This window comes from Pagrus major, chromosome 3 (assembly GCF_040436345.1).
Source record: "Pagrus major chromosome 3, Pma_NU_1.0".
In the NCBI taxonomy this organism is placed as follows: domain Eukaryota; kingdom Metazoa; phylum Chordata; class Actinopteri; order Spariformes; family Sparidae; genus Pagrus; species Pagrus major.
In genome coordinates, this window is record NC_133217.1 from 20,274,266 (window position 1) to 20,299,444 (window position 25,179).

A 25,179-nucleotide genomic window follows, 5' to 3' on the forward strand; every position below is an offset into this window, starting at 1 on the left:
GGAGCAGGGCGGGCTCTTACTGCCTGTCCGTCACTCTCACATGCACGCCGGCACAGACACCCTGCAATGACGGAGAGAGCCAAATTAAGTGTGGTCATACTTTACCAGAATCTATGCAGACAATGCTCGTTGCCACAGTGCAACAAGTCTTTTGCATGTAAGGGCAGGAACACAAGCAGTCTTTCAAAACATCTAGCAAAAGTACATCACAGACAGAGAAATGCACAGTTTGACAGCCTAGCTCGTAGTTCCTCTCCCATTTCCCCATCTACCTCAGGTATGTTACGCTAGCAGGAGCCCACAGAGTTAATTAAATTATACAGACATGAGTTGATAGCTGTTAGTAACCATTAGTCAGCTGAATGTTTAGCCATGCGGTCATGAATTCTGTCTGACATGGTGAAAACATCATCCGAACTGTCCTTTAGACTCAAGTATAATTACATCTAGCAATTAATAATTTAGCTATTCTGCTTTCAGAATGCTTTCGCCATTTCAGACAGAATTAATAAATGCATAGCTAAATATTCAGCTGACTAACTAATGGTTTTTAACCCATGTATGTGTGTATATACTGTATATATATATATATATACACAGTATATACACACGTGTGTGTGTGTAACCATACACCATATATATATTAAATATATCTATATTTATGGTAACTGGTAAGATGTTGCATATGGTACCATTGTAATCCTTTACAATCAAAACATAGGGGTAGACATCACCTTTTCTGTGTTATCATGTCTGGTTCAGGAGATATGATGCAAAATACATAATTCAGTTATGGCAGAAAGTAAAATGGCTTCCAAGTTTCATGCTTTTATGAAAATGTGAACGATTCACCTCAAATTTGTTGCATATCATCTGGACTATATTACTTTTCCAAGAAAAGTATGTATGTATACTATATATACTACAGTTCTGGGTATTTGTCACATTCATGCAGGGAAAAGTCTTTATCTGGCAGTCTCTGTCTTCTATCAGAGGAAGTGTTAACACACACTCTTAAAGGGTTAACAGAGGTTCAAAGGGTTCAACACTTTTCTCTGAGGGAGATGAGAACATTCATATAGATCTGATGTCTCTGTGATTCATACAGAGCTGGAGTAAATATGTGGTTAACTGCTTAACCTCACTTAGAAAAGGGCCAAGTATAAATAGCTTCCAGTAAAGACTAGACAGTCAATGGTTAATTCTTCACAAAGGGCGCAAGAAAAAAATAACAAGGCGAGTCAAAAATGTAGGTAATTGTTGTGTAATGATATGCATCACATGGTTGGACCAACTGAGGCCCTGTTCATACGGGGTATCAACATCCATCTTGAGTGATCCAAACACAAGCAGAAGAAGAAGAAGAAGAAGAAGCCACAACAACAGGTAGAATGGATTCCACACTGTCTGATCTCCATGTGCTTCACTGTAATATAAATGACATGTTTGGTCTCTGTTAACCTGTCAATGTTAGCAGCAGACATTTGTGAACACACTTTCTGTTTCAACTGATCCAACCACTGAACTAGTAACCACAATATGACCTCCTTTCTCCCTTAACAAAGGTCTGATTTTAAAAGTTGTTGAGTGAGGATAAACTTAACAAACTTTGTGAAACGGCTACGACAAATTCTAAATCATTGGTGCCTTCTTCATAAATTCAGCATAAAATCAAAACATGAAGTTGTTTGTTTCCTGTCAGTTTGTGGCAGCATGGCTGTACCAACCTGTCTGTTTTGTTGCATATAGAGCAGAGAAGTGAGATCTGATTACTCAGCGCATGTTATTGCCTCTTGTAAACTGACGGACTTAGAGCTGTCCACTTCTGATCGGATCACTCAGGACGGATGTTATTACTAGTTGCAATCAGGGCCTGAGTTGTAAGGTGAGATGGACGGCTGAAATGTCTCAGACTCACAGCTCAAGACAGTTGTTCAACAGGGCAAGAAAAGCCAAGTTGCACACCATCCAATGTTGTTCCTGTGGATTTCTTTGTGCATGAAACAGCTGACAGCTGCATTAAGAACACTGTGTTTTTTGTAACAATGTTTAAGTCTTCAGGGTCGGATCACCACTGTTCATCCAGGGTTCCCGCTGTGCTGGTTTGAGCTCAGGTCAGACTCCATTTCCACAGCAGCTCCAGCACATCGAGCCGACAGACGGTCCACAGAGCGAGGAGAGGCGTTGTTGGCTCGGCGACCACGGCAGCAAGCCACTACATCAGCGAGGTCAGCCCGGAAAGACGGTGTGTAGAAGCCGTAGATGACCGGGTCACAGCATGTGTTCAGGTTGCCAAAGACAAACAGTATGTGATGCACATACTCAGGTGTGTGCCTGATCATGGCTGGTTGGAACCAGTACCAGACCCCCAGGAGGTAGTAGGGTGTCCAGCATATGACAAAGGAGCTAACAATCACAATGGTCATCTTGAGGGTCTTCATCCGGGCTTTGGGTATCATGTCTGTTCCACTGCGTCTCAGGCAGTGACTGTCGTCTGCACAAACACAACATGGACAACATTGACAAAAAGTCAAATATAGCAAAACATACATTCCATTAATGTACACAGATAGGTAATCAAAACCTTAAAGGCATAGTTCAAAAATACACATTTTTACCTGTGCTGTCATTTATTCATCTACATTGTTCTGGTGTGGGTTTCTCAGTTTTGGAGATATCAGCCGTAAGAGATGTCTGCCTTCTCTCCAATATCATGGAACTAGATGGCACTCAAAGCACCAAAAAATGGATTTGAAAAGTTCAACAGCAATGACCCGGTTACTCAAGGTAATCCAAAGACCTTGTTGTTAGCAGTTTCATGTCGGAACTATATTCTTTCTGTCAAACTACAACCACCAACTGTATCCCAGTGCAGAAAGAGGCTTGTGCTCGTGACAGTGTGGGATGTTTTTTAACATTAATGGCGTCCTCCTCGGCTGAGCTGTATCGTTAGCCAGCTTAGTTAGCTGACTTATCCATAAGTAGATGCATGCATCCTTGTACTTCTTCTGTGATACAGAGATAAAAAAGTCTCTACGCTCAAACATACAATATGTAACTTCTGCCGCTGAAGGCGCTCTATTACAGCAAACCAAAAGATGTTTGCATGATTTTTGTGTGAAGAGCCAGATGGAGCGGGGGGCAAGAGCCACTGCTCAGCTGCTTAGAGCCGGCTAGAGAGTCTGGAATAGAGCCAGACCTTTGGGAGGAATAAACACCCACAGCTTTATCGCTAAGTGGAAAACAGCGTACAGCGCAGCGCAAATGTCATTGCTAGTTTCAGACCGACGCAGTTGTCATTTTTATGCCCAGCAGATCTCAGGATTTATCAGGACAGCTGCTTCACTCCTACCTATTTTACTGTATGAATCTGAACTGTGTGTGTGTGACCTTTCTATGTGTAGAAGAACACAGAACATTCACTAACATGAAATACAAACCGATGCTGTCGGTGAGTCAGGAGTTTTAAACAAAGATGTTAATCAGCTGTTCCTCATGTTAATGTAGAGATACACATATTGTTTCAGCTGCTGGAGGATCGCTGCAGGTAATGTCATTAATATTTTCCTCATTAAGACATATTTCTCCCTCCCCTTCCCCCCCTCCACGGACTGAGAATCGCGCGCACACAGAGGGACACGCAGCAGCGTTCCTCCTCCTCCTCAGTTTAATATCAGTGTATTTTTTCATATGCATTCAAACAGAGCTGTTGATTGGACAGATGATTGTGAAATGGCGAGGCAGAGGGTCCAGCAGCCGAGGATCACATCCCTTTCCCTCTGTGAAGATGACTGCCACTATTAAGTATGCACCAGGTCCTGGTGCACCTCGCTCTTAAAGGGAATGGGAGACACTCGGATTGGTTTGATTTTTTTTCCGCCCAAAACACACCCATGACTAGTTCAGAGTATAAATATAACCTCTTAAATGGACTTGGACACGCCCTAAACGCACTAGCACCTTGCGCTTTAACCACACAGACTCACACCCTTGGTGTGCGCTGTTGCTCACTAACGTTAGCTTATGACCACATGAAACACACGGTTACCCTGAGTAAACTTGTGAATTTCTCTGGTTTGAACATTGTTGAAAACACCTGGGATAATGTAAGTACACAACTCAGCAACATATAGAACAAAGGTTGAGTCGTTTCTATGCAGAATGAATACATTTTATATCTTAAACTTCTCACAACAAGGTCTTTGGATTATTTTGAATAACCAGCTCATGATTTCTGTAAAGAGCCATCGCTGTTGAGCTTTTCAAATGTATTTTTTGAGTGCTATCTAGGTCCATTATATTGGAGAGAAGGCAGACGTCTCTACAGCTGATATCTCTAAAAACAAGAAACTCACAACAAAACAATCTAGATGGATACCTAGAACTATAGATAAAAGGAAAAATACATCTTTTTGATTTGGGAGTGAACGGTCACTTTAAATCACTGCAGCCATGTGCAGTGTTGGCTGGAAAGAGTTCAAACTGCCCCTCTCCAGATTGTGGAGAGTCACACACCTTTGCTCTTGTGCATCTGCCCATTGATCTTGGTGAGGATGCGGGTGTAGCAGAAAGTCATGACAAGCAGGGGGAAGACATACAGTGTCACAAAGTGAAACATGTTGTATGCCGTCTCCTGCCAGGGATACGGGAAACTTCCATGGGTCACACACTGAGTGAAGTCCACTCCATCAGCTTTAATGGCCCGAAAGATGAACAGCTGAGGATGAAGAGTGTACAGAGATGAGGAATGAATTCATGCAGGCACAGAAAAACACAGTGTAGTTTGTTTTTATCAAACAAACATTAGATTTGTTTATAGCAAACAAACTACACAAAGAAGCACATAATGCAGACGCTCCTTTGACTCCATGTTGTGCATTAAAGTCTCTTTAATACACATCAGTATCCCAATTATAGCATGTGAAAAACACAACCTAACAATCAGCTGTTAGTGACTGTTCTAGAACCAGATTTAACCGCAATGAAGCTAAAGTGAGCTGTTAGTCAGGTTAACATGAGGGCCACAAGTATGCAAGTAAAGATTCTATGCAGCAGTCGAGGATGAGTGTGACTGACCACACAACACATCACTGATGGAGGTTGTACTCAATTAAAATTCTAGTAATTACAAATAAGTGTACAGTATATTCTATATATTTCTCACTTTCAGCAAATCCCATGTGCAGACCCCAAAAAACAATGTCCTGCTGTGTGTGTGTGTGTGTGTGTGTGTGTGTGTGTGTGTGTGTGTGTGTGTGTGTGTGTGTGTGTCAAAGCAGGTGTTCTTCCTCTGTGCCACAGAGCTCCATTGTTGTCTAAAACTATAAAAACACATCAGTGAGTCACACTGATACACTGGGTCACATGTTCCTTCATTACCATGGACACACACACTGTTGGTTAGTTTCACTCCCACACACACCATCCTGCTGCCACAAATACTCACCAGAGCACCAAATGTGGATTAATCCGCTGCTGAAAATAGTCCCCAACAAATACAATATTTCATCATATTTGAGTCACTTTTGTTTAAAACTACAGTGACCAGCTGTTTTAGGAAATTATTGAGCCTTTTATAAAAATGAAACTGTAGATTTGCTCAGTGTTTTTAAAGGTTTACGTCTTAAGCAGGAACCAGTGGGCTTGGAGGTGAGAGCCACACAGGTTAGGAAGAAAATAGTAAAATGCCAGCCTTACTGGTTTAAAACAAACACTATAGGAAAAAAAAACAGAAATAAATAAATGTATTAGTAGAAGTATACAGTATATTCATCACTCATCAGTCTGGCCTGACTTATAGGTCAGTAGCATGCTGGGTAGCACTCTGTCGGCTCCTTTTGTCCTCCTGACAGCACATCAGTGACAGATCAGCTTCAACAGACTCCTCTTTTATTCTACTGTCTCACAGAGGAGACTGCCGATTACAATCTGATGAGACTGGAATGCCTTTGCTGTCACATTTTGTCTGTTTAGAGGCTATATGGGCAAATACCTTTTCACTAGAATGACTTTTATTAATGTGCACTGAACTGTGATGAATAAAACAATAAATACATAGGATTAAATAGGAGTAATTCTCTGAGACAAATGAAAGCAACTGGTATAAAATGATATTAAAGAGCAGAAACAAAGGCAGCACTAAGTCCAAGTGAAACCGTTTTCTCAGGGCTACAGTACTGTGCCTGACAGATAAAGTGCCTAGAAAAAGTATTCACCCCCTTAATTGTTTTCTCCTTTTATTGCTTTTATAAATGGAACGATGGTCAATATCCAAAAAATATACCCTGGGTGATTGGAAATGTTTTTGTATCCATCCCCTGACTTCCACTTTTCAACAACCTTGGAGAGAACTCATGGAGTTGTTTGGAGTGTTCTTTTGTCTTCATTGTAGCCAGGAGTACTGATTAACCAGTGACTGGACCTTCAGACACAGGTGTCTTTATACTAGTATCACTTGAGACACATTCACTGCATTCAGGTGATCTACATTTCACTAATTGTGAGACAACTATCACCAACTGGCTGGACCTCTGTTGAACTAGGTCAGTTACTTTAGAGGCGTTGAATACTTATACAATCGCTTATTTTACATTATATATTTTTAATTAATTGACTTTACTTTGAAGAAATCTGTTTTCATTGTAACGTTAAAGTTTCTTTTTGTAATTTTTTTGTTTTGTATATTTTTTGTATAATGACCATGATTTCATTTATAAAAGCAATGAAAGGGGAAAACTTCCGAGGGGGTTAATACTTTTTATAGGCACTGTATATACAACTAATCATTTGCGGTTACTGCATCATAAACCTTAGTTAGTTATTTATGACCTAATCTTCTAGAGAGCAGCAGAAGGCACATGGTATTTTGGAAGGCTAACCTGGAAATTAGCATCGCCCTGGTCCCCTCGACATAAAGCCTGTGGGATGTTGGATTATTTCAGAAAATAATCTCTGTGACAAACACAAGTTTATGATACTTACACGTTTTGTTCATCAAGATAATCTTCACAGATGAACACCACTTTTGTGACTTTTTAAACCTAAATGCAAACGCCAGCAGTAAAAAGCAGGACTATAATGACTTTTTAGCCATAATGTCACTGGCAATAAATGTCATGCCAGAGCATAATTTGCACCAGATGAAATCATTTCTGTTTATAAATTGATCAACAAACCTTGAAAATACACAAGGTGTGGTCTGTCACATGACAACATTCAACATTTTGATTGGCTAAATAGTTTGTGTGTCATTTCAGACTACCTCATCTAAAATCAAATAATGTTTGTGGAACTACAAGTCCAGTCTAGTGTTGGTGAAAGTGATACAGGCTGAAGCTCAATGTGTAACCAGCAGCAGGCTCTACTGTACCTGTGGAGAAGCCAGCAGCAGACTCAGAGTCCAGGCCACCAGCAGCATGCGTCTGTTTCTGAGGCCAGCATCAAGAGAATCCAGGGGATGGAGGATGGCCCGATAGCGGTCCAGACTGACCACCACCAGTATAAATGCTGCCGAGTGCATGGCAAAGAGCTTGAGGTAACACAGCAGCTTACACATGACATCCCCAGCATACCACTGCACTGTAATGTTCCAAATGGCATCCAGTGGCATCACCACAAACGTCATCACCAGGTCAGCTGACGCCAAGCTGGCGATGAGCGGGCGCAGGTGTGCTGCGAGGCGATACCCCCGGCCCCAGCACACACTGATAAGGACGGACAGGTTACTGCCAGCGGCAAACACAAACAGCACCAGGGTGGCTGCTACACGGCAGCGAGCCGCCACAGTGAAGGATGGAGCCTCCCAGGGAGGAGGGGAGGCTGGAGCAGACGAGTTGAGCAGCGAGAAGATGGAACCATTCTCAGCAGACAGGTTTCCTGTCATCCTGTGATAGAAGGAGAAAAGGATCATGTCACACCGAGCAGCACAAACAGAACTGACATTACTCCATCAGTATGATGACAGAGGCCACTGATCTCATGATCTGATGATCTGATCTGATGATCTGATGATCTGATCTGATGAGTTGATCTGATCTGATGATCTGATCTGATCTGATGAGCTAATCTGATCTGATGATCTGATCTGATGAGCTGATGATCTGATCTGATGATCTAATGAGCTGATCTGATGATCAGATCTGATGAGCTGATCTGATCTGATGATCTGATGAGCTGATCTGATCTGATGATCCGATGAGCTGATCTGATCTGATGATCTGATCTGATGATCTGATCATCTAATCTGATGATGTGATCTGATGATCTGATCTGATGATCTGATCTGATGATCTGATAATCTGATCTGATGATCTGATCTGATGATCTGATAATCTAATCTGATGATCTGATCTGATGATCTGATCTGATGATCTGATGAGCTGATCTGATGATCTGATGAGCTGATCTGGTGAGCTGATCTAATCTGATGAGCTGATCTGATGAGCTGATCTGATCTGATCTGATGATCTAATTTGATCTGATGAGCTGATCTGATGAGCTGATATGATGATCTGATATGATGATCTGATCTGATCTGATGAGCTGATCTGATCTGATGAGCTGATCTGATGAGCTGATCTGATGATCTGATGAGCTGATCTGATGATCTGATATGATGATCTGATCTGATCTGATGAGCTGATCTGATCTGATGAGCTGATCTGATGAGCTGATCTGATGATCTGATGAGCTGATCTGATGATCTGATCTGATCTGATGATCTGATTTGATCTGATGAGCTGATCTGATGAGCTGATCTGATCTGATGATCTGATCTGATCTGATCTGATGATCTGATTTGATCTGATGAGCTGATCTGATGAGCTGATCTGATGAGCTGATCTGATGATCTGATCTGAGCTGATGAGCTGATCTGATGATCTGATCTGATCTGATGAGCTGATCTGATGAGCTGATCTGATGAGCTGATCTGATCTGATCTGATGATCTGATCAGCTGCAGCTGTAGCTCAGGAGGTAGAGCGGGTCGTCCAGTAATCGGAAGTCACTGGTATAAATCCCCAGCTCCCCCGGCTGCATGTTAAAGTATCCCTGAGCAAGATACTGAACCCCAAACTGCTCCTGACCTGGTACCTTACATGGCAGCCTCTGCCATCAGAATATGAATGGGTGAATGTGAAAAGTGTTGTAAAGCTCTTTTGAGTGGTCAGTAGACTGTCTGCAGAATTTAACCTGGTTTGATGCTTCCTGGAGGCTTTCTTTCTGTGAATCCAGTGTTTTCTGGTGTTGTTGAAACAGAATATTGGTGTCTTGTTGTGCACACAGAGCAGCAGCTGAATCTACCAACCTGTAGTGGTACGGAGATACAAACAAACGCTCTGCAGAGAAGGAGAGGCAGGAGCTGATGTTCCACTGAGGTGATGGATTCAGATTCAGTATATTCACTGTTTTTATAACACTGATGTATCAAATGACCACCAAAGTGTGAGACAACGTGACAATGTGAAGTGTGTCTGTGACAGTGAGGAGGTTTACAGTGTTGTTTCACTGCACTCCTCCTCCAGCATTATTTTGGGCCGTGGCAGGCAGCAGTTTGTTGAGCAGAAGCTCTAAAGCCTTCAATACACTTCCTGCTCAACACACAGTGAGAGACTAGCTGGTGAACATGGTGGAGCATGTAGCAGCTGAAGACACCACACACACACACACACACACACACACACAGCAGACAGGAGAGTGTCGGCTGACAATGATGTGAAGCTGGCTGTTTGCAGCCACATGCAGGTAACATGCTGTGTGTCGTTGGACGGCGCCCTCTGCTGGCTGCTTACTGCAGCTCCTCATGTGTTGATGCACCAAAAGAGCCGGTTGAGGCAAATAAGGAGCTAACGTGATAAAGAGGTTCATGTTCACTGAGTAACATCACACCTCCGGATCAGAACCGCTCTGTTCCCTTCAGAATGACTCTCTAACTGCTTCCACTTCCCTCTTTTTCTCACTTTTTCTATAATTTCAGCTCCATGACTGCATCACTCCAACAGTGAGGGGAGACCTCACCCCATCCTCGCCCCCCACCGACAGCACACACTGATGCTGACTTTAACACACTGAACCATATCTATTACATATCTATATCTACCGATCTGTAGCAGGCTACTTTGGACGACAGCAGCAGCAGTGTTACCTGAAGAAGAAAGGTGTTACTGGTGGCCAGACGAGGAGACCTGAGGGGATGTGGTCCCGGAGCGGAGCGGAGCTGTCCGACGTGCTGGAGCACGGTCCCTGTCCTCCGGCGCTTTCACCCGCACACCTTTTAAAATGTGATAAATGGACCTCTCGGCCGGAGCAGTCGGATTCTTCAGATCGCATCCACCTGCTGGCCCCATCAGCCCGCCTGCACGGACGCGCTCACTCTGCGCTCACTTAATGTATTCAGCGTGAACGAGGAGCCGCAAGGACCAGCGCCGATTGGTTAATTAAGGCGGCTGACGTGGGAGGTGTTGCAGCGGTGTAAGCACCTTTGTGACAGAGACATCCTGGGGAATTTCCAGCAGATATGAGCTCCGAGCTGAGGACAGAGGAGCTAAATCAAACACACAGCTCAGCTCACACCACACTGAGCTCCTGTCACCAGGGCCGGCCCTGGGCATAGGCAGTATAGGCGAATGCTAAGGGCGCCGTCATCCACGGGGGGCGCCGCAAACGGGAAAAAAAAAATATATATATATATATATATTTTTTACCAGCGCTATTACTAATATTATTTCGAAATATTATATAAGCCCACAGCAACATAACCTTATTGCAAAGCCTATTAAATAATGGAGAGGCCTTTTTTCTGGGTTCCTGGCTCGTTGCACTGTACCTGCCCTCTGTGAGGGTGGGGGCGGGGTCGAGAGGCGAGCTGCCTGAATCTGACCGGACCGTGACCCAAGACCAAGAGAGGTTTATCAGTACCGTGGCGGAACCACTATGTCCAAAAGACTGAAACCATCCGGCGCCCAGGGAAGGAAAAGAAGGAAAGCAGAGGAAGCAAAACATGAAAAAGAAAGAGGTACAGTAACGTCAATGTGATGAAGTGAATGAAACTAATAGTTTAATGATCGTAGTTACCGTTGTTGGAGCAGAGTGTTAGCTTGCTAGCTTACTTCGGACAATAGTAGCATTGTTTAATAATCAGTAAATAGCTGAGTCGACGTAAGTTAATGTTACTCCACCTTAAATTCATCAGGGACATTTGGAAAGTTAACATCAGGCCTGTTCAGGTGTTATTTTAACCTGTTGGCTGTGTTTTCCTGCTTGTATGTCAGTTAAAATGCTATTAGATTTCCATCCACTGTATAAGTAATAGGGTAGTTGTAAGCCTTTGGTTTATTGTCTCACAGTTTATGTTTGTTAAAGTGTATTAATGCTAATACTACTTTCCCATATCATTCATAGGCTACATATGTATATATATATATATATATATATATATATATATATATATATATATATATATATATATATACATATATGTGTGTATATATATATGTGTATATATATGTGTATATGTATATATATGTATGTGTGTGTGTGTGTATATATATATATATATATATATATATATATATATATATATATCACTGCACTGCACTGCACTTTACTGCTTTTTGCACTCTGGTTAGACTGAATTGCATTGCAATGACGATAAAGTTGAATGAATCTCATCGTATTTTCATTATTAGTCTATATTAGTCTTATGTATAGCACACACCAAGCATCTGTTTTTTATTCAAATGTAACATCCAGTGGTCACATATACTTCTCTTCTCTCTTCAGATGCACTTTTAAAAATATTTCACCACCACCCCCAGTGACACAGCATCAGGTGCTCCTGTCCTCTACCTCAGCACACCAGAGTGACACAGCATCAGGACTAAAGGCTGCACCAATAGACCCTGCTGACTGGCCATCTCTTCTAACTGACAAAGTAAGAAATGAGTTAGTTCACAGAGGACCATTTCAAATAAAAACAGTTACACATTTCCCAAAAACAAAGTTGGGAGAATGTCCACATGACTTTTTTTACCAGAGTCAGTGGGGAAAAATCAAAAGAAGCTGGCTGATGTACTCAAAAAAGAATGATAGCTTGCACTGCTTCTGCTGCAAAAGGTTTCCTCCCAAAGAATACAGACTGTTTTTATTTTGTATGTAAATAGAATATTCTTTAATATGTTTGTGCAATACCTTATTTATATTGTATTTTTAATGTATCACTTGTTTCTTTTTTCAGTTTTTATTTGGTGTGATATTTTTGACTTAAAAGAAATAAAATCGAATAGAATACATACATGTAGTTTCTGTGTGAGTGTATGAAAATTAATTATAAAATTGACTGCGATGCAAGGGGGCGCCAGTCAAAATCTTGCCTAGGGCACCAAATTGGTCAGGGCTGGCACTGCCTGTCACTGATCAGATTATTATGAGGTTATTCCAGTGCTCAGCCAGCCTCATCCACATAGACATGTAGAATATTTGCATTGTGTCCTCTCCTCCATTCTGTCAGTCATGGGACCTGAAATGTAAAACATCTTGTTCAAGATATAACAGCAGGTGACGCTGACCTTGCGTCATAATGCACATATAGCGATGTATTAGTAACAAGCACTCCTAAATATTCATAATGCTACATAACAATAATAATTACTCGTTATGACGCTGATGTCTACAATGCATTATAAAGACAGCATTATAATGCACATACAGCTATTTCACTAAACTCTTAATGTTTCTGGCTCCTATAATACATTTCTCTTTACTTTTTACACAATTATCACACGGTTTGCAAAACATCTCGACTAAAAATACTGACTGCAGATTTCAAATTATACTCCTCTACTCATAATATTCTCAAATGTTCACATTTAAAATACATTCACAGTGTTCCTGTTGTGTTGACTCATTCACTGTGAGCAGATGCTGTATACAGTAAGTATAAAACTTTTGTCTCTATCATTAGCATGTGGTCACACAGCAGGGACACAACAGGCGGGTCATGTGGTGATAGGTTAAAAAATTCAGAAAGCAAAGAAAGCAGGAAATGTAGGGTTATGTGACACTGCACAATATTAAGTAGGTGGTTTTAATGTTGAGGCTGATCTGTGTACATTGCAAGGGTAATAAGGGAAGTGGGAACAGGTGAGCAGGTGGGTGGGGGCCGTCAGGTGGTGCAGAATGGTGGAAACAGTGTGTAGATGGTTTACAGGTAAATCCTATTAAAGGAGGTCAAATCAGGAGTAGATAAACAGTTTCCTACCCATATAGTTCAGTTGGTGTTTTGGAATATATAAGAATAAACATTGGAGAAAAAACAAGAACTGCCAAAAAAAGGAGCCATAAATATTAAACAGAATAAATATGAAAAGAGCTGTACAGTGTTTGAAATAAAGAGGATGGAATTTGCAAAAAAATCGACAAAGACAAGCAGATGATGATAGGCAGAGATCATACCATCATAATCAAATCAGGCCAATCAGCTGGCCAGGCCACTGGGTATTCTTCCAGTGCTCCAAAATGGCTGGTCTGAGCCTGATCACAGGTCAGGTGTGTGCCACATCACGACATATATATCTGTGTAATCAAGAGATTTGAATCCTTGAATCAAATGATCTGTTTTAATTGTCTAGTTGTTTTACTGTATGTGGTGTTTGAAGTCCCTGGAGAGCAGAACTGACACTTATTGATCATCCTGTTAAAGAAGTTGGAGATGAAAATCCCTTTAAAAAAACATCTAAAAGGATGTTTACTGCTACAGTACAAGTGCTCAGAGATGTGTTTTGTTTTCTTAAGAAGCGAGACATGACTAAAAAGACTTGTGGAGTCTGTAGTTGAAGATGTGCAGTGACTCTGCTGTCCTGACTTCAGAGGCACAGGAGTACAATGGTGAGCCGGGGTGGAGGGTTTGACCATGGCTTGGAAGTAGGAAGGAACAGGTCCTCTCACTGCCCTGCGTACCAGCACCAGCATTCTGTATTGGGTAAAGCTGCAGTGGGAGTGCGGGCAGCAGCATTTTGAGTTAGCTATAGAGGTCTGTTGCCAGATGCAGTGGCTCCAGTGAGGAGGGATTGACAAGGATCAGCACCTGGATCGACACCTGGATCAGCACCTGGGCTGCCTCTTTGGTTGGTGAATCTTTCTGATTTTGTGAAGGAGGAACGGACAGCAGCCAGCGGGCTACTATAGTACTGTGATGTTTGAAGAAAACAACAGTCAGTCATCACGGGTTGCGCCCAGGCTCCTTGCCATCCAAGTTGGTACCACAGTGTTGTCACAGTTGTGGAAAGCTTTCAGTGAGGGGAGCCTTTTCTGTCTAATACAGGTGGAGCATCAGATGGTTCCTTCACGTCCACTCTGAGATGTCAGCCAGGCAAGCAAAAATAAATGCTTGAGTGTCAGATGCAGAGGAGGAGCTAATGGTTCACTCTGTCAAATGTAGCAGGTTCAGGGTGACTACTCCAGCAGCATGAAACTCTTCTGTAAAGAGAGCTGTCTCAGCTAAGTGTCCTGAATGGTGGGAGTAGTAGGTGGAGAGTGTGAAGCTGAAGTGGTTGGAGATTGGTGGATGGTAGGTATAAATGCACTGTACATACAAAGAGACTGCAGACAGGAAGCAGTTGGGGACTAGCTGACATCAGTTCATCAATAGTCTTTGTTTTTGGGGCCTGAATGTATTGCACTCGTACACACATCAAGGCAAAGTACAGTTGGAACAACCAGCTGCATATCTTTCCATTTCCACACTCAGTATGTTAGGATGCTTAGTCCGGTGGCTCTTATTTGGACTTACCGTTTTCGGGCGGATAAAAGCATGAAATTTGGTATGAGGCTTCTTTAGTACCCACTAAAGGATTTTAGCCCAGGAGCCCACCAGAATTTTTTGAAATATCCATACAGAGAACAATATTCTCTTGATCAACTTCTATGACAAAAAAATACATTTTTCTGGAGTCTTAAGGAGATAACTGATGATAATATGCTCTTTTTAGGCCATTGTATAAGCTGAATCTGCTTTTAATTTGTGCACTGACCAGTAACCTTTCAAATGATAAGTATAAAACTGAGTGCCTTACTAAAAATATTCACATTCTCATTCAATATCATTATGGATTAATTGTGGGAAAACTACAAAAACAGTGCACTTCAAGAGTGGATTACAAAACATCTGGAAGGGGTAGAAACCATTTCGATGGTGCAGATCTGAGCTTCCTGCAGCTTTTTAAAGTAAGTTTCTAGCCCTTATCATCCCAAAGTTGTTATAAATTAAATAAAGTTATTATGTAGTAAATTGATTGTCCCGGCGTCAGTGTGTGTGCGTCTCTGTGTATTTAAGACAACCTGCAGACATGTCAATATATGTTTAAACATGAATCCTGCTTTGATTAGAAGGGGCTAGCAAAAAAGATAGCATCATGCTAAGAAGGTAAGTTCTTCTGTTTATTTTGATATGCGGTATGTTGTGAAGCAATATAAAGTTATTTGTGACTTATTTAACCAAGAAGGAGGAGTGTGGAAATGGGTGAACCTCAACCAGGCAAGTAAAGAGCGGTTCTGTCGTGAGAATAGGCGGATGGAGAAACTGCCAGCCACCCGGGATGCGCTACTTCAACATATTAGACGGGCAGTGTATCAAGCAGGCATCTGGGCAACCTGCACACAAGCAGAGTAAGTGATTCCCTCTCCACAGGGCTATGGATGGACCAAGGAATTAGGGTTGTGGGTGCCAGTTTGGTCAACTTTTCCCGAGGTCTCCAGAGCATGCAGAGAGCTTATCAAATGCTCCTGTAAGGGGGACTGCTCCACCTGCAAATGCAGCACAGCAAATTTGGACTGCTCACCACTTTGCAAGTGCAACTGTTAGGAATTGGGGGGAGGATCGATTCGATTTGATTTTGTATAACTTTCTGCTGTTGTTGTCACCAGTGTTTTCACTTTGATTCATTGGCACAGTACTTTATTTAACTTATTTAAGTTGAATATGGTTCCCACTTAAATTGTGGACACAATTTAAGTTATTTAAGTTTGAGTTGTATTCCTAATGACTTCTCTTTTGCATGGCTTTAAAACAGAGCCAATTGGTTTATAGCAATGATGCAGCTAAAATAAAACTCAGAAAGACTAGCATTTGATGTTCATTGTTCTTGGAGCATCTCACACACGTACACACACACATTTTTGTAAGTATTCTTTTTTTTTATCATTTTATGATGCTTAGAGACTTAAAAATAGCAGGCGTTTTTGAATTATTTCATTGATATTGATGATCTTGTAATATGATATTTTACAGAGACATTTTTAAGGGCTCCTAGGCTAGAATTATTTGTTAGACCATAAAGAAACATCATACAATTTTTTTTGCTTTTATCCGCTCGGTAACGGTAATTTCACTAAGCCTCCTGACTAGCTCTGCTCTAGGCTGCAATGGAAGTGGACCAGGATCTTCCTCTTCTGCCTTTTGCCCCCCTGCTTCTGATGATGTTTTAAAAGCTAAACTAAAAGCTTCAAGCAGCCTAACCGAAGTAAATAAGGAGGGTGACCCTTTATTGGTGGCCTTATTAGGAGGTCTGTAGAACAAGTCATCAAGTGTACAGTTGGAAATGTTAAAATGTTTTTGCTTCAGATGCGTTGCAGGTCTTTCCCAGTTAAGCAGATGTCAAATCTAATTGGAGCGGTCCACCTGATAAAACAACTGTCTTTCTGGAGGAATAAAAACTCCTGCCAACAACCTGGCAACACCAAAGTTCCTATTAGTGGCTTATAATTAATCTATACAGCATTAGTAAATGTTTTATTAACCATTTATAAAGTAATTAGTAACGAGTATCTTGGAGCCACTGACTGAATCACTTGGAAAGGTCTACAAAGGGACACATTTTAAAGGCTGTCAAATATGGATCCCAGTGCTCCTGAACAACTGTGCAGTCTGTTACTCCTATTTGATTTTATTTATTTGTCTTAAAGGAACAGTTCACACATAAAGTAAAATCCAGTCATTATCTCCTCCCCTCATGCTGATGGAAAGTCAGGTGATGTTTCGTAGTCAACATAACATTTCTGGAGTTTCACAGCAAAACAGCATTCTAGTTGTCACACCGGTATGTCAAGTTAAGTTTTTGTCCTGTCTCCATGTTTGTTTTGTGACTTCCTGTTTTATTTTGGAAATTAACTCTCCTCTCGTTTCAGGTCACTTGCCCTTCCTCATGTGTCACCAGTCTGATTGTCTTCCCTGATTCCTGATCGTGTCCACCTGTTCCGCATTACCTCATGTGTTCATATAGTCGGCGTCTCCCTTTGTCCTGTGCCAGTGTGTCATGTCGTGTGTTGTGAAGCATCACTCTTGTCAAAGTAATACCTTAGTCTCAGTCTCAGTTTTTGCCTCGCTAAGAGAGTTTTTTGTTGACCTTTTGTCATTTAACTTTTCATAGCCTTAGTTAGTTTTGACTTCATCCCTTTTGTAGTTTTTCCCTCCTCGGAGGCGTTTTTTGTTCTCTTCGTTTTCGTTGTTATCGCTCCCTAGAAGATAGGTATTTTAGTTGCTAATTTTCCTAGCCAACCCTCCTTTGCGAGGCGCTTTCTGTTTTTGACCTTCAAAATAAAGTATCATCGCCAGCTCTGCATCTGAGTCCGAACTCTGTGATTCAGTCTTGTCACTAGTATTCTCCTAAACTAAACTGAAGTAGCTGGGGACTTGTTCTAAAACGTAAAAATCAACCAAAAAAACATCAAATGGCTCCATACAGCTTGTCTGCTGTAATCCAAGTCTCCAGAAGCCCCAAGATCCCAAACTGATCTGGAAAGACGTTATTTACACCCTTTTTTAAGATGAAATCTTCATTGTAGCTGCTAAGATAAAAGTGGGTGGGTGCTCCTGTGGGTGGAGTTGTATGGAGCCATTTGATGTTTTTTTGGTTGTTTCTTCCATTTTAAAACAACACTGTTGGATTTAATTTCAGTGAACCTGTAACCATGTGGCTATAACCCTCGGATCAGGAGCATTGATCACACCCCACACACTCTCCCTCTTTCAATCCTCCTGGTCAGTGAGAGCTTATAGCAGTCTGTTTTACCTTGCTGATTCCTCACAGTTGATTGTTTATTGTCAGGCTGCCATACACTTGGCACCCCCTTGGCATTCCGTGAGTTTGTCTGTTTTGTTTGCAGGTGACGATTGTGCTCATCCCATGCATACCGTAATTACATGCTGAGTTGGAAGTAAGTTAGTATGTTGTGTATGTTTTGTATGTAATCACATACTGCAGTGCTCCATATTACCTGAGTGCTGCTTGAATTTTAATAACTTGCATAATTTGCACGTTTGTATTTACTGTTAAATTGGTGTATGTGTTTGTATGTGATTCTGTATCCCTTGCTGCCTCAGGCAATCTAGATAAGACCAACAGCTCTGGCTGTGGCTCCTCTGGGCAGGTGGATGTTTATGGATTTTGTCAGACTTCTGCAAAAGTCCTGGGCTCAACCCAGGGAGGCTACTGCACCCCGCTCTGCACTCAGCATCCTGCATGGTGCTGCAGAGCACAGCCTGGGTGGTGTCACAAAGGTGGGCCGACCTTTGCCCTGCTGGCTGGGGCACCACCCACAGGCAGTAGAGTTACCCATCATCCGAATAAGAAGTGCCGCACCACTGATTGGTTGGTCATGAAGGCATATCAGTCTGCAGCCATGGCCTCTAGATTGGCTAACACTAATGCACTTCTGCTGGTGTATTTGGAGGGTCTGATGACAGATAAAGTTCAAGAATCCTGCCCACCTAAATGATTAGGGTCAGTGCACCTTTTGCCCGTGGGTGATCAGTATCCTGCAGTTTGGTTACAGCCTGCAATTCAGGATCCAATCCCCCCACTTTTGAGGAGTTTTGGAGACAAGAGTAAGGGATGAATTTCGTTATGATGTTCTGGCCGGCAAGATTTCTGCCCTTCTGGAGAAAGGTGCAATATGGCCTCTGTCTCCAGAGGAGATCAGACAGGGGTTTCATTCATTCAATCCAGGGGATTCTGCCCAATTCTGGACTTGAGGTCAGTCAAGTATTCAGGGCTCGTACAGGATTCGGCCACCATGAACCGCTTGACTCAGAAGAGAAAAACAAAACCCGAAAACATTTCCTCCCCTTACACTGGGGAGGCAGGTCATGGTAAGGACCAACCGCACAGCTTTGGTATCTTATATCAACTGTCAGAGCAGGTTGAGGTCTCCATCCCTGCATGCAAGAGTCCAGCGGATGCTCTTGTGGGCTCAATCCAAGGGTGTGGTCCTGAGGGCATTCTATCTTCTGGGGACCCCGGAATGTACAAGCAGATCTACTGTCGGGGGGGTCCCCATCCTGGTGAGTAACGCCTGCACCCACAGATAGTGGGCCAGATATGGCTTCACTTCGGCCAGGTGGAAGTAGACCTTTTTGCGACAGCGGAGAACACTCACTGTCCTCTGTGAACATCTATGCACTGCCCGTCAGGGCCCCATGGGACAGACGACCTGAGCCTTTCATGGCCTCATGTGAGACTGTATGCATTTCCTCCACTTCCTCTCCTCCCAGTTTTCCTCAGAAGGTCAAGGCTACTGTGCGCCAGGGTGCTCTTGGTGGCACCAAATTGGCCTGAGCAGGGCCGGTTTTTGCTATGGGCAATGTGGGCGACCACCCAGGGCGCAATCTATGTGAGGGCGCACGAGCGCCCTCAAAAAAAAAAAAAAGACAAAACAAAACTCGCCAGTTTTCTAGACTACTGCTCATTTCCATGTCAAGTTAGTGGAGTGGGCGCTGGGGCGCCCTCATTGTCACGTCAACTTGCTGCTGAGAGTCACACAGGTTGTGTGTGTCAGAAGAGGCAAGGGGGAGGGGGAGAGGGATAGACTGATGATCCCAGGCCACACAACACAAACTGCTTCCAAATAAATTGTATTTCATTCCTAAAATTAATATAGACCCATATACCTACATGTAGTTAATTGGGTTATGTGAAAAATGTAAAAAAAAAAAAATGTAAAAAAATCTGTGCATGCATCTACGTGAATTTGTTTACATCACGTGACTCCGGTTGTTTGACGGGCGAACGGACGGTGTTGGCAAAAGGTAATGCAAAAGGTAATGATGTCGAGTCTTCATCTTCATCATGGATCAAAGTAAAAGAGCAAAGAAGCCATCAGGTGCCCAGTTCAGAAAAAGAAGAAAAGAAGAAGAGGAGAAACGGGCAAAAGATAAAGGTATGCAGATTTCTATGAGTGACGTGAGTGACAGTAGCCTATAGGCTATTTATTAGCCTCTTGGAAAATCTATGTTTCACAACGCCACTGGAGATTTGAACTTGAAATGCTGCGAAGAGCTTGATCTACTTACCAAATGGCTGAGCGGTGAGTCCCTCCAGCATGCTCTGAGGATTAGAGCCGTCCACGTTAGCAACCCCGAAGCAGGTCTTGAACGTTTATGGCAAAGGCTCGACAGAAATTATGGCTCACCAGAAGCCATCGAGGCTTCGCTGTTCGGTCGCTTGGAAAGTTTTCCCAAAGTTGGCTATAAAGACAGTCACCTCCTGCAAGAGCTTGCAGACCTCCTCCAAGAGCTCGAGGCGGCGAAAGATGAAGGGTATCTACCAGGCCTCAGCTTTCTCGATACTTCAAGAGGAATAAACCCAATTGTGGAAAAGCTCCCTGGTGGCCTGCAGGAGGCGTGGGTCAAAGAAGGGTCAAGATATAAAAAAGATCACAAAGCTCACTACCCACCTTTCTCCTATTTCGTCCAGTTTGTCAACAACCACGCTGAAATGAGAACAGACCCCAGCTTCATCCTGCAAAACTGCGGCCCTGCACACATGAAAGCAGAAAGGACACTAGTGAGACAAACACGGTTCAAAGTTCCCGTCACAACGAACAAAACACAGGTCGGTGCAGCTAACAATGAACCAAAAGCTCCCCCTCTCGACCCCAATAAACAGTGTCCAGTACACAAGAAACCACATTCTCTCGCCAAATGTAGAGGATTCAGAATGAAGACATTGGATGAGAGGAGAGGTCTGCTTAAGGAGCTGTCAATCTGCTACAAGTGTCTCTCATCAACAGAACACAGGGCTAAAAACTGTAAAGCTGTTATTCGCTGTGTGGAGTGCAACAGTCATTCACACACTTCCGCCATGCACGCTGGGCCACCCCCATGGACAGATACAGGCCCTGACACCCTACCATTGGCCCATGGCGGGGAGCCAGATACCCCAAGCCCCACAGTGACCACATCTAGCTGCACTGAGGTATGTGGACAAGGACTACAGGGAAAGTCATGTTCTAAAATTTGCCTGGTGAATGTGTACCCCTGCTCAGCTCCAAATGAGAAAAGGAAAATGTACGCGATCTTAGATGATCAGAGTAATGTGTCATTAGCTCGGTCCCCCTTTTTTGGCATGTTCAACCTGCATGGTGAGGCCCTCCCATACACAATGAAAACATGCTCAGGAACAGTGAACACACAAGGGCGCAGAGCTCATGGTTTTGCCATCGAGGGCATAAACAGAAAGGTGTCAATAACACTACCCATACTCACTGAATGTAACCAGATCCCAAACAACAGAAGTGAGATACCCACCCTTGAAGCTGCAGCCGCACATCCTCACCTCTCTCACATAGCCACACAAATACCGCCACTTGATCCATCAGCTGACATTCTTCTCCTGCTGGGCAGAGATGTGATTCAGGCTCACAAGGTCCGCCGACAGATAAACGGCCCAAACGAAGCTCCTTACGCCCAACAGCTTGATCTCGGGTGGGTAATTATTGGAGATGTTTGCCTCTCAGGAGCCCACAGACCCACAGTGAACTCCTACAAGACGAACATACTTGATAACGGCCGCCCCAGTTTCCTCTCTCCCTGTGAAAGCAGAATCTACACAAAGGTAAAGTTCACAGAAGACAATCCCCTTTTTGAGAGCATGCAACCCAAAGATGAGCTGAGCAAACACATCTTTAAACAAACAGCAGATGACGACAAACTAGCACTCTCTGCAGAAGAAGAGTCGTTCCTGAATGTTATGCACCATGGGTTTGTTAAAGATGAGGCAAATAACTGGGTGGCTCCCCTCCCTTTTCGTCATCCCCGACTCCGCTTGCCTAACAATAGAGAGCAGGCACTCACCCGCCTCATGTCTCTACGCAAGACACTAAAGAGAAAGCCGGAAATGAAAGAGCATTTCGTGGAGTTTATGAAAAAGACATTCAGCAAAGGACACGCAGAAAAGGCCCCTCCTCTTAAACCCCACCAAGAATGTTGGTATCTCCCAAGCTTTGGCATTTACCACCCACAAAAGCCAGGTAAAATCAGAATTGTATTTGATTCAAGTGCTCAGTGTGGAAATGTGTCTCTTAATCAAGTGCTGCTTAAAGGCCCAGATCTTAACAACAGTCTTGTAGGCGTGCTTCTCCATTTCAGAGGTGAACCATACGCTGTGATGGCTGATGTGGAGCAGATGTTTCACAACTTTATGGTCAGTGAGGACCACCGTGATTACCTGCGCTTTCTCTGGTTCCGAGATCACGACCTGGATGTAGAAGTGGAAGAGTTTCGAATGACAGTGCATGTGTTTGGAAACTGTCCATCTCCCTCAGTAGCCATTTATGGACTCAAGAGAACCACTGTGGAGGGAGAGAGTGAGTACGGCAGTGATGTCAGGAAATTCATTGAGCACCATTTTTATGTAGATGACGGGCTAAAGTCATTCGCCTCTGAGGACGAGGCAATAGGCATCCTCATCAGAGCACAAAAAATGCTGGCTCAGTCCAACATCCGTCTCCACAAGATATCGTCCAACAGTCCTGTAGTCACCAGTGCCTTCCCGGGTGAGGATCTCGCCACAGGTCTGCAGGGACTTGAGCTCGGACAGCATGCCCCGCCCTTGCAACACAGCCTCGGACAGGGCTGGGACTTGTCCACAGATCAGTTCTCATTTCGAGTGGAGATCAATGACAAGCCCTTCACCAAGCGTGGCGTGTTATCAGTCATCAACAGTTTGTACGACCCGCTTGGGTTCGCCGTGCCAGTCAGCATTGAAGGACGCTCCATCTTGAGAGAGATCTCCAAAGACATCAGTGAATGGGATACTCCACTGCCTAAGGAGCAGCAGGACAAGTGGCAGAAATGGAAAGACTCTCTAAAGCACCTGGGACAGCTCAAGAGCTCCCGTATGTATACATCCATCTCACTGTCCAAAGCACAGAGAAAGGTAATGCATGTGTTTTGTGACGCATCCACAAAAGCGGTTGGGGCTGTCGCCTACCTGAAACTCACCGCTGCTGATGGACACAGCGACGGGGGCTTTCTCCTCGGCAAAGCCAGGCTAGCTCCAAAACCAGACATCACCATTCCCAGGTTAGAGCTGTGTGCCGCAGTGCTGGCTGTCGAAGTAGCAGACATGGTCCAAGAAGAGCTTGACTTTACATTTGATGAAGTAAACTTCTACACAGATTCTAAAGTAGTACTGGGCTACATTTTCAATGACAAGAGACGCTTTTATGTGTATGTACATAATCGTGTAGAACGCATCAGGCGCTCCACTCAGGCTCACCAATGGCATTATGTGCCCACACATTTAAACCCAGCTGACCACGCCACACGTGGACTGCCTGCTGAGCATCTTTCCCACTCTACATGGCTCAGTGGGCCTCCCTTCCTTACTGATTCAAGCCAAGGTCAAACACAGGAAGTGCCCTTTGACCTCATTAACCCTGAACACGACACTGAACTGCGTCCAGAGGTTGTATCCTGTGCTACCTCTCTGTCAAAAGGCACGCTCGGAGCTTCAAGGTTTGAAAGATTCTCCAGCTGGAGTCGTCTGTTAAAGACCATCGCCAGGCTGCTCCACATCGTCACATGTTTCAAGGCTGCCACTGAGAGCAGATGCCATGGATGGCATAAGTGTGACAAGAACATCACTGAAGAACAGCTCCAGCAGGCCAAAGCCATCATCATTCGTGCAGTGCAAAGTGAGGTGTATGCAGATGACATCAGGCACGTGGAACGTGGTGAGTCTGTCCCCAAGCAAAGCCCACTTAGCAAACTGAATCCAGTCATGGACACTAGCAGGGTCCTCCGAGTTGGAGGTCGGCTGACAAAGGGTCCACTCACAGCAGACGAATCACACCCCATACTCCTCCCCAGTAAACACCATGTCACTCAGCTCATAATCAGACACTTTCATTCACAAGTACGCCACCAGGGCAGACACTTCACTGAAGGTGCTATCAGAGCTGCGGGTTTCTGGATAGTGGGCGGGAAAAGAGCCGTCAGCAGTGTCATTTTTAACTGTGTGACATGTCGCAGATTGAGAGGCAAACAACAAGAACAGATCATGTCAGACCTGCCAGAAGACAGAATGTGCACAGACCCTCCTTTTACATGTGTCGGCCTAGATGTTTTTGGCCCTTGGCCCGTCACGGTCAGGAAAACACGTGCAGGTCAGGCAGAAGCTAAGAGATGGGCGGTAATCTTCACCTGCATGAGTACTCGTGCCATCCACATTGAAGTAATAGAGTCAATGGACACTTCTGTGGTGTATTAATATAGAATATTAATATTATTGTTATTATTTATTAAATAGCATAAATAGTGGTTCACATGAAGTTGCAAATTGTTTGAAGTTGTCATGGTGATACGATATGAGTCCTGTTCAGCACCATGGTAACGCTTCAGTGTCGATCAGCTGTATGAGGAGTTGCCGGTGTTTCTGTTATTGAGATGTTGTGAGATGGAAATAAACAACGAAACTAAAGATCAACAATACGACTCCGAGTCATCATCGGAACCCACACCCCGGTACACAACAATGGCGACGAGGAAGTTTATTTTTTGGTAATTATTTTTACCTTAAAATACGACGGTGACCAACCGAGTTGGGCAGTTGATTAACAGTTAACGGTTAACGTTAGCAACGGACAGAAACCAGCCAGAAAACGTTAACGGCAACTAACGGGAGCTGTCATGGCTATGTTTAGCACGGAGTCAGGCTTATGCTTCGATGAAGCTATCGAGAGCTTCGAGGCATATGAGGAGCGTTTTTATCAGTTTGTGGAGGCCAACGATATAGAAGATGACCGAAAGAGAGCGGTTTTTCTGGCAGTCGTTGGTCCGAAGACGTTCGCTCTCCTGAAGGACCTGCTAACACCACAGAAGCCGGGTGAGGCTACGCTGGAGGAG

General features: G+C 43.6%; 1 protein-coding gene across 1 annotated transcript; it reads right to left on the reverse strand.

Moving 5' to 3' along the window:
- Nucleotides 1-2,078: 2,078 nt before the first annotated feature.
- Nucleotides 2,079-7,882, reverse strand: LOC140993674 (gonadotropin-releasing hormone II receptor-like). Its single transcript, XM_073463183.1, has 3 exons — nt 7,370-7,882; nt 4,516-4,717; nt 2,079-2,494 (listed from the first exon to the last, which is right to left on the reverse strand). The coding sequence occupies exons 1-3, from the start codon at nt 7,880-7,882 to the stop codon at nt 2,079-2,081; spliced, it is 1,131 nt and encodes a 376-aa protein (XP_073319284.1).
- Between the last annotated feature and the right edge of the window lie 17,297 nt (nt 7,883-25,179).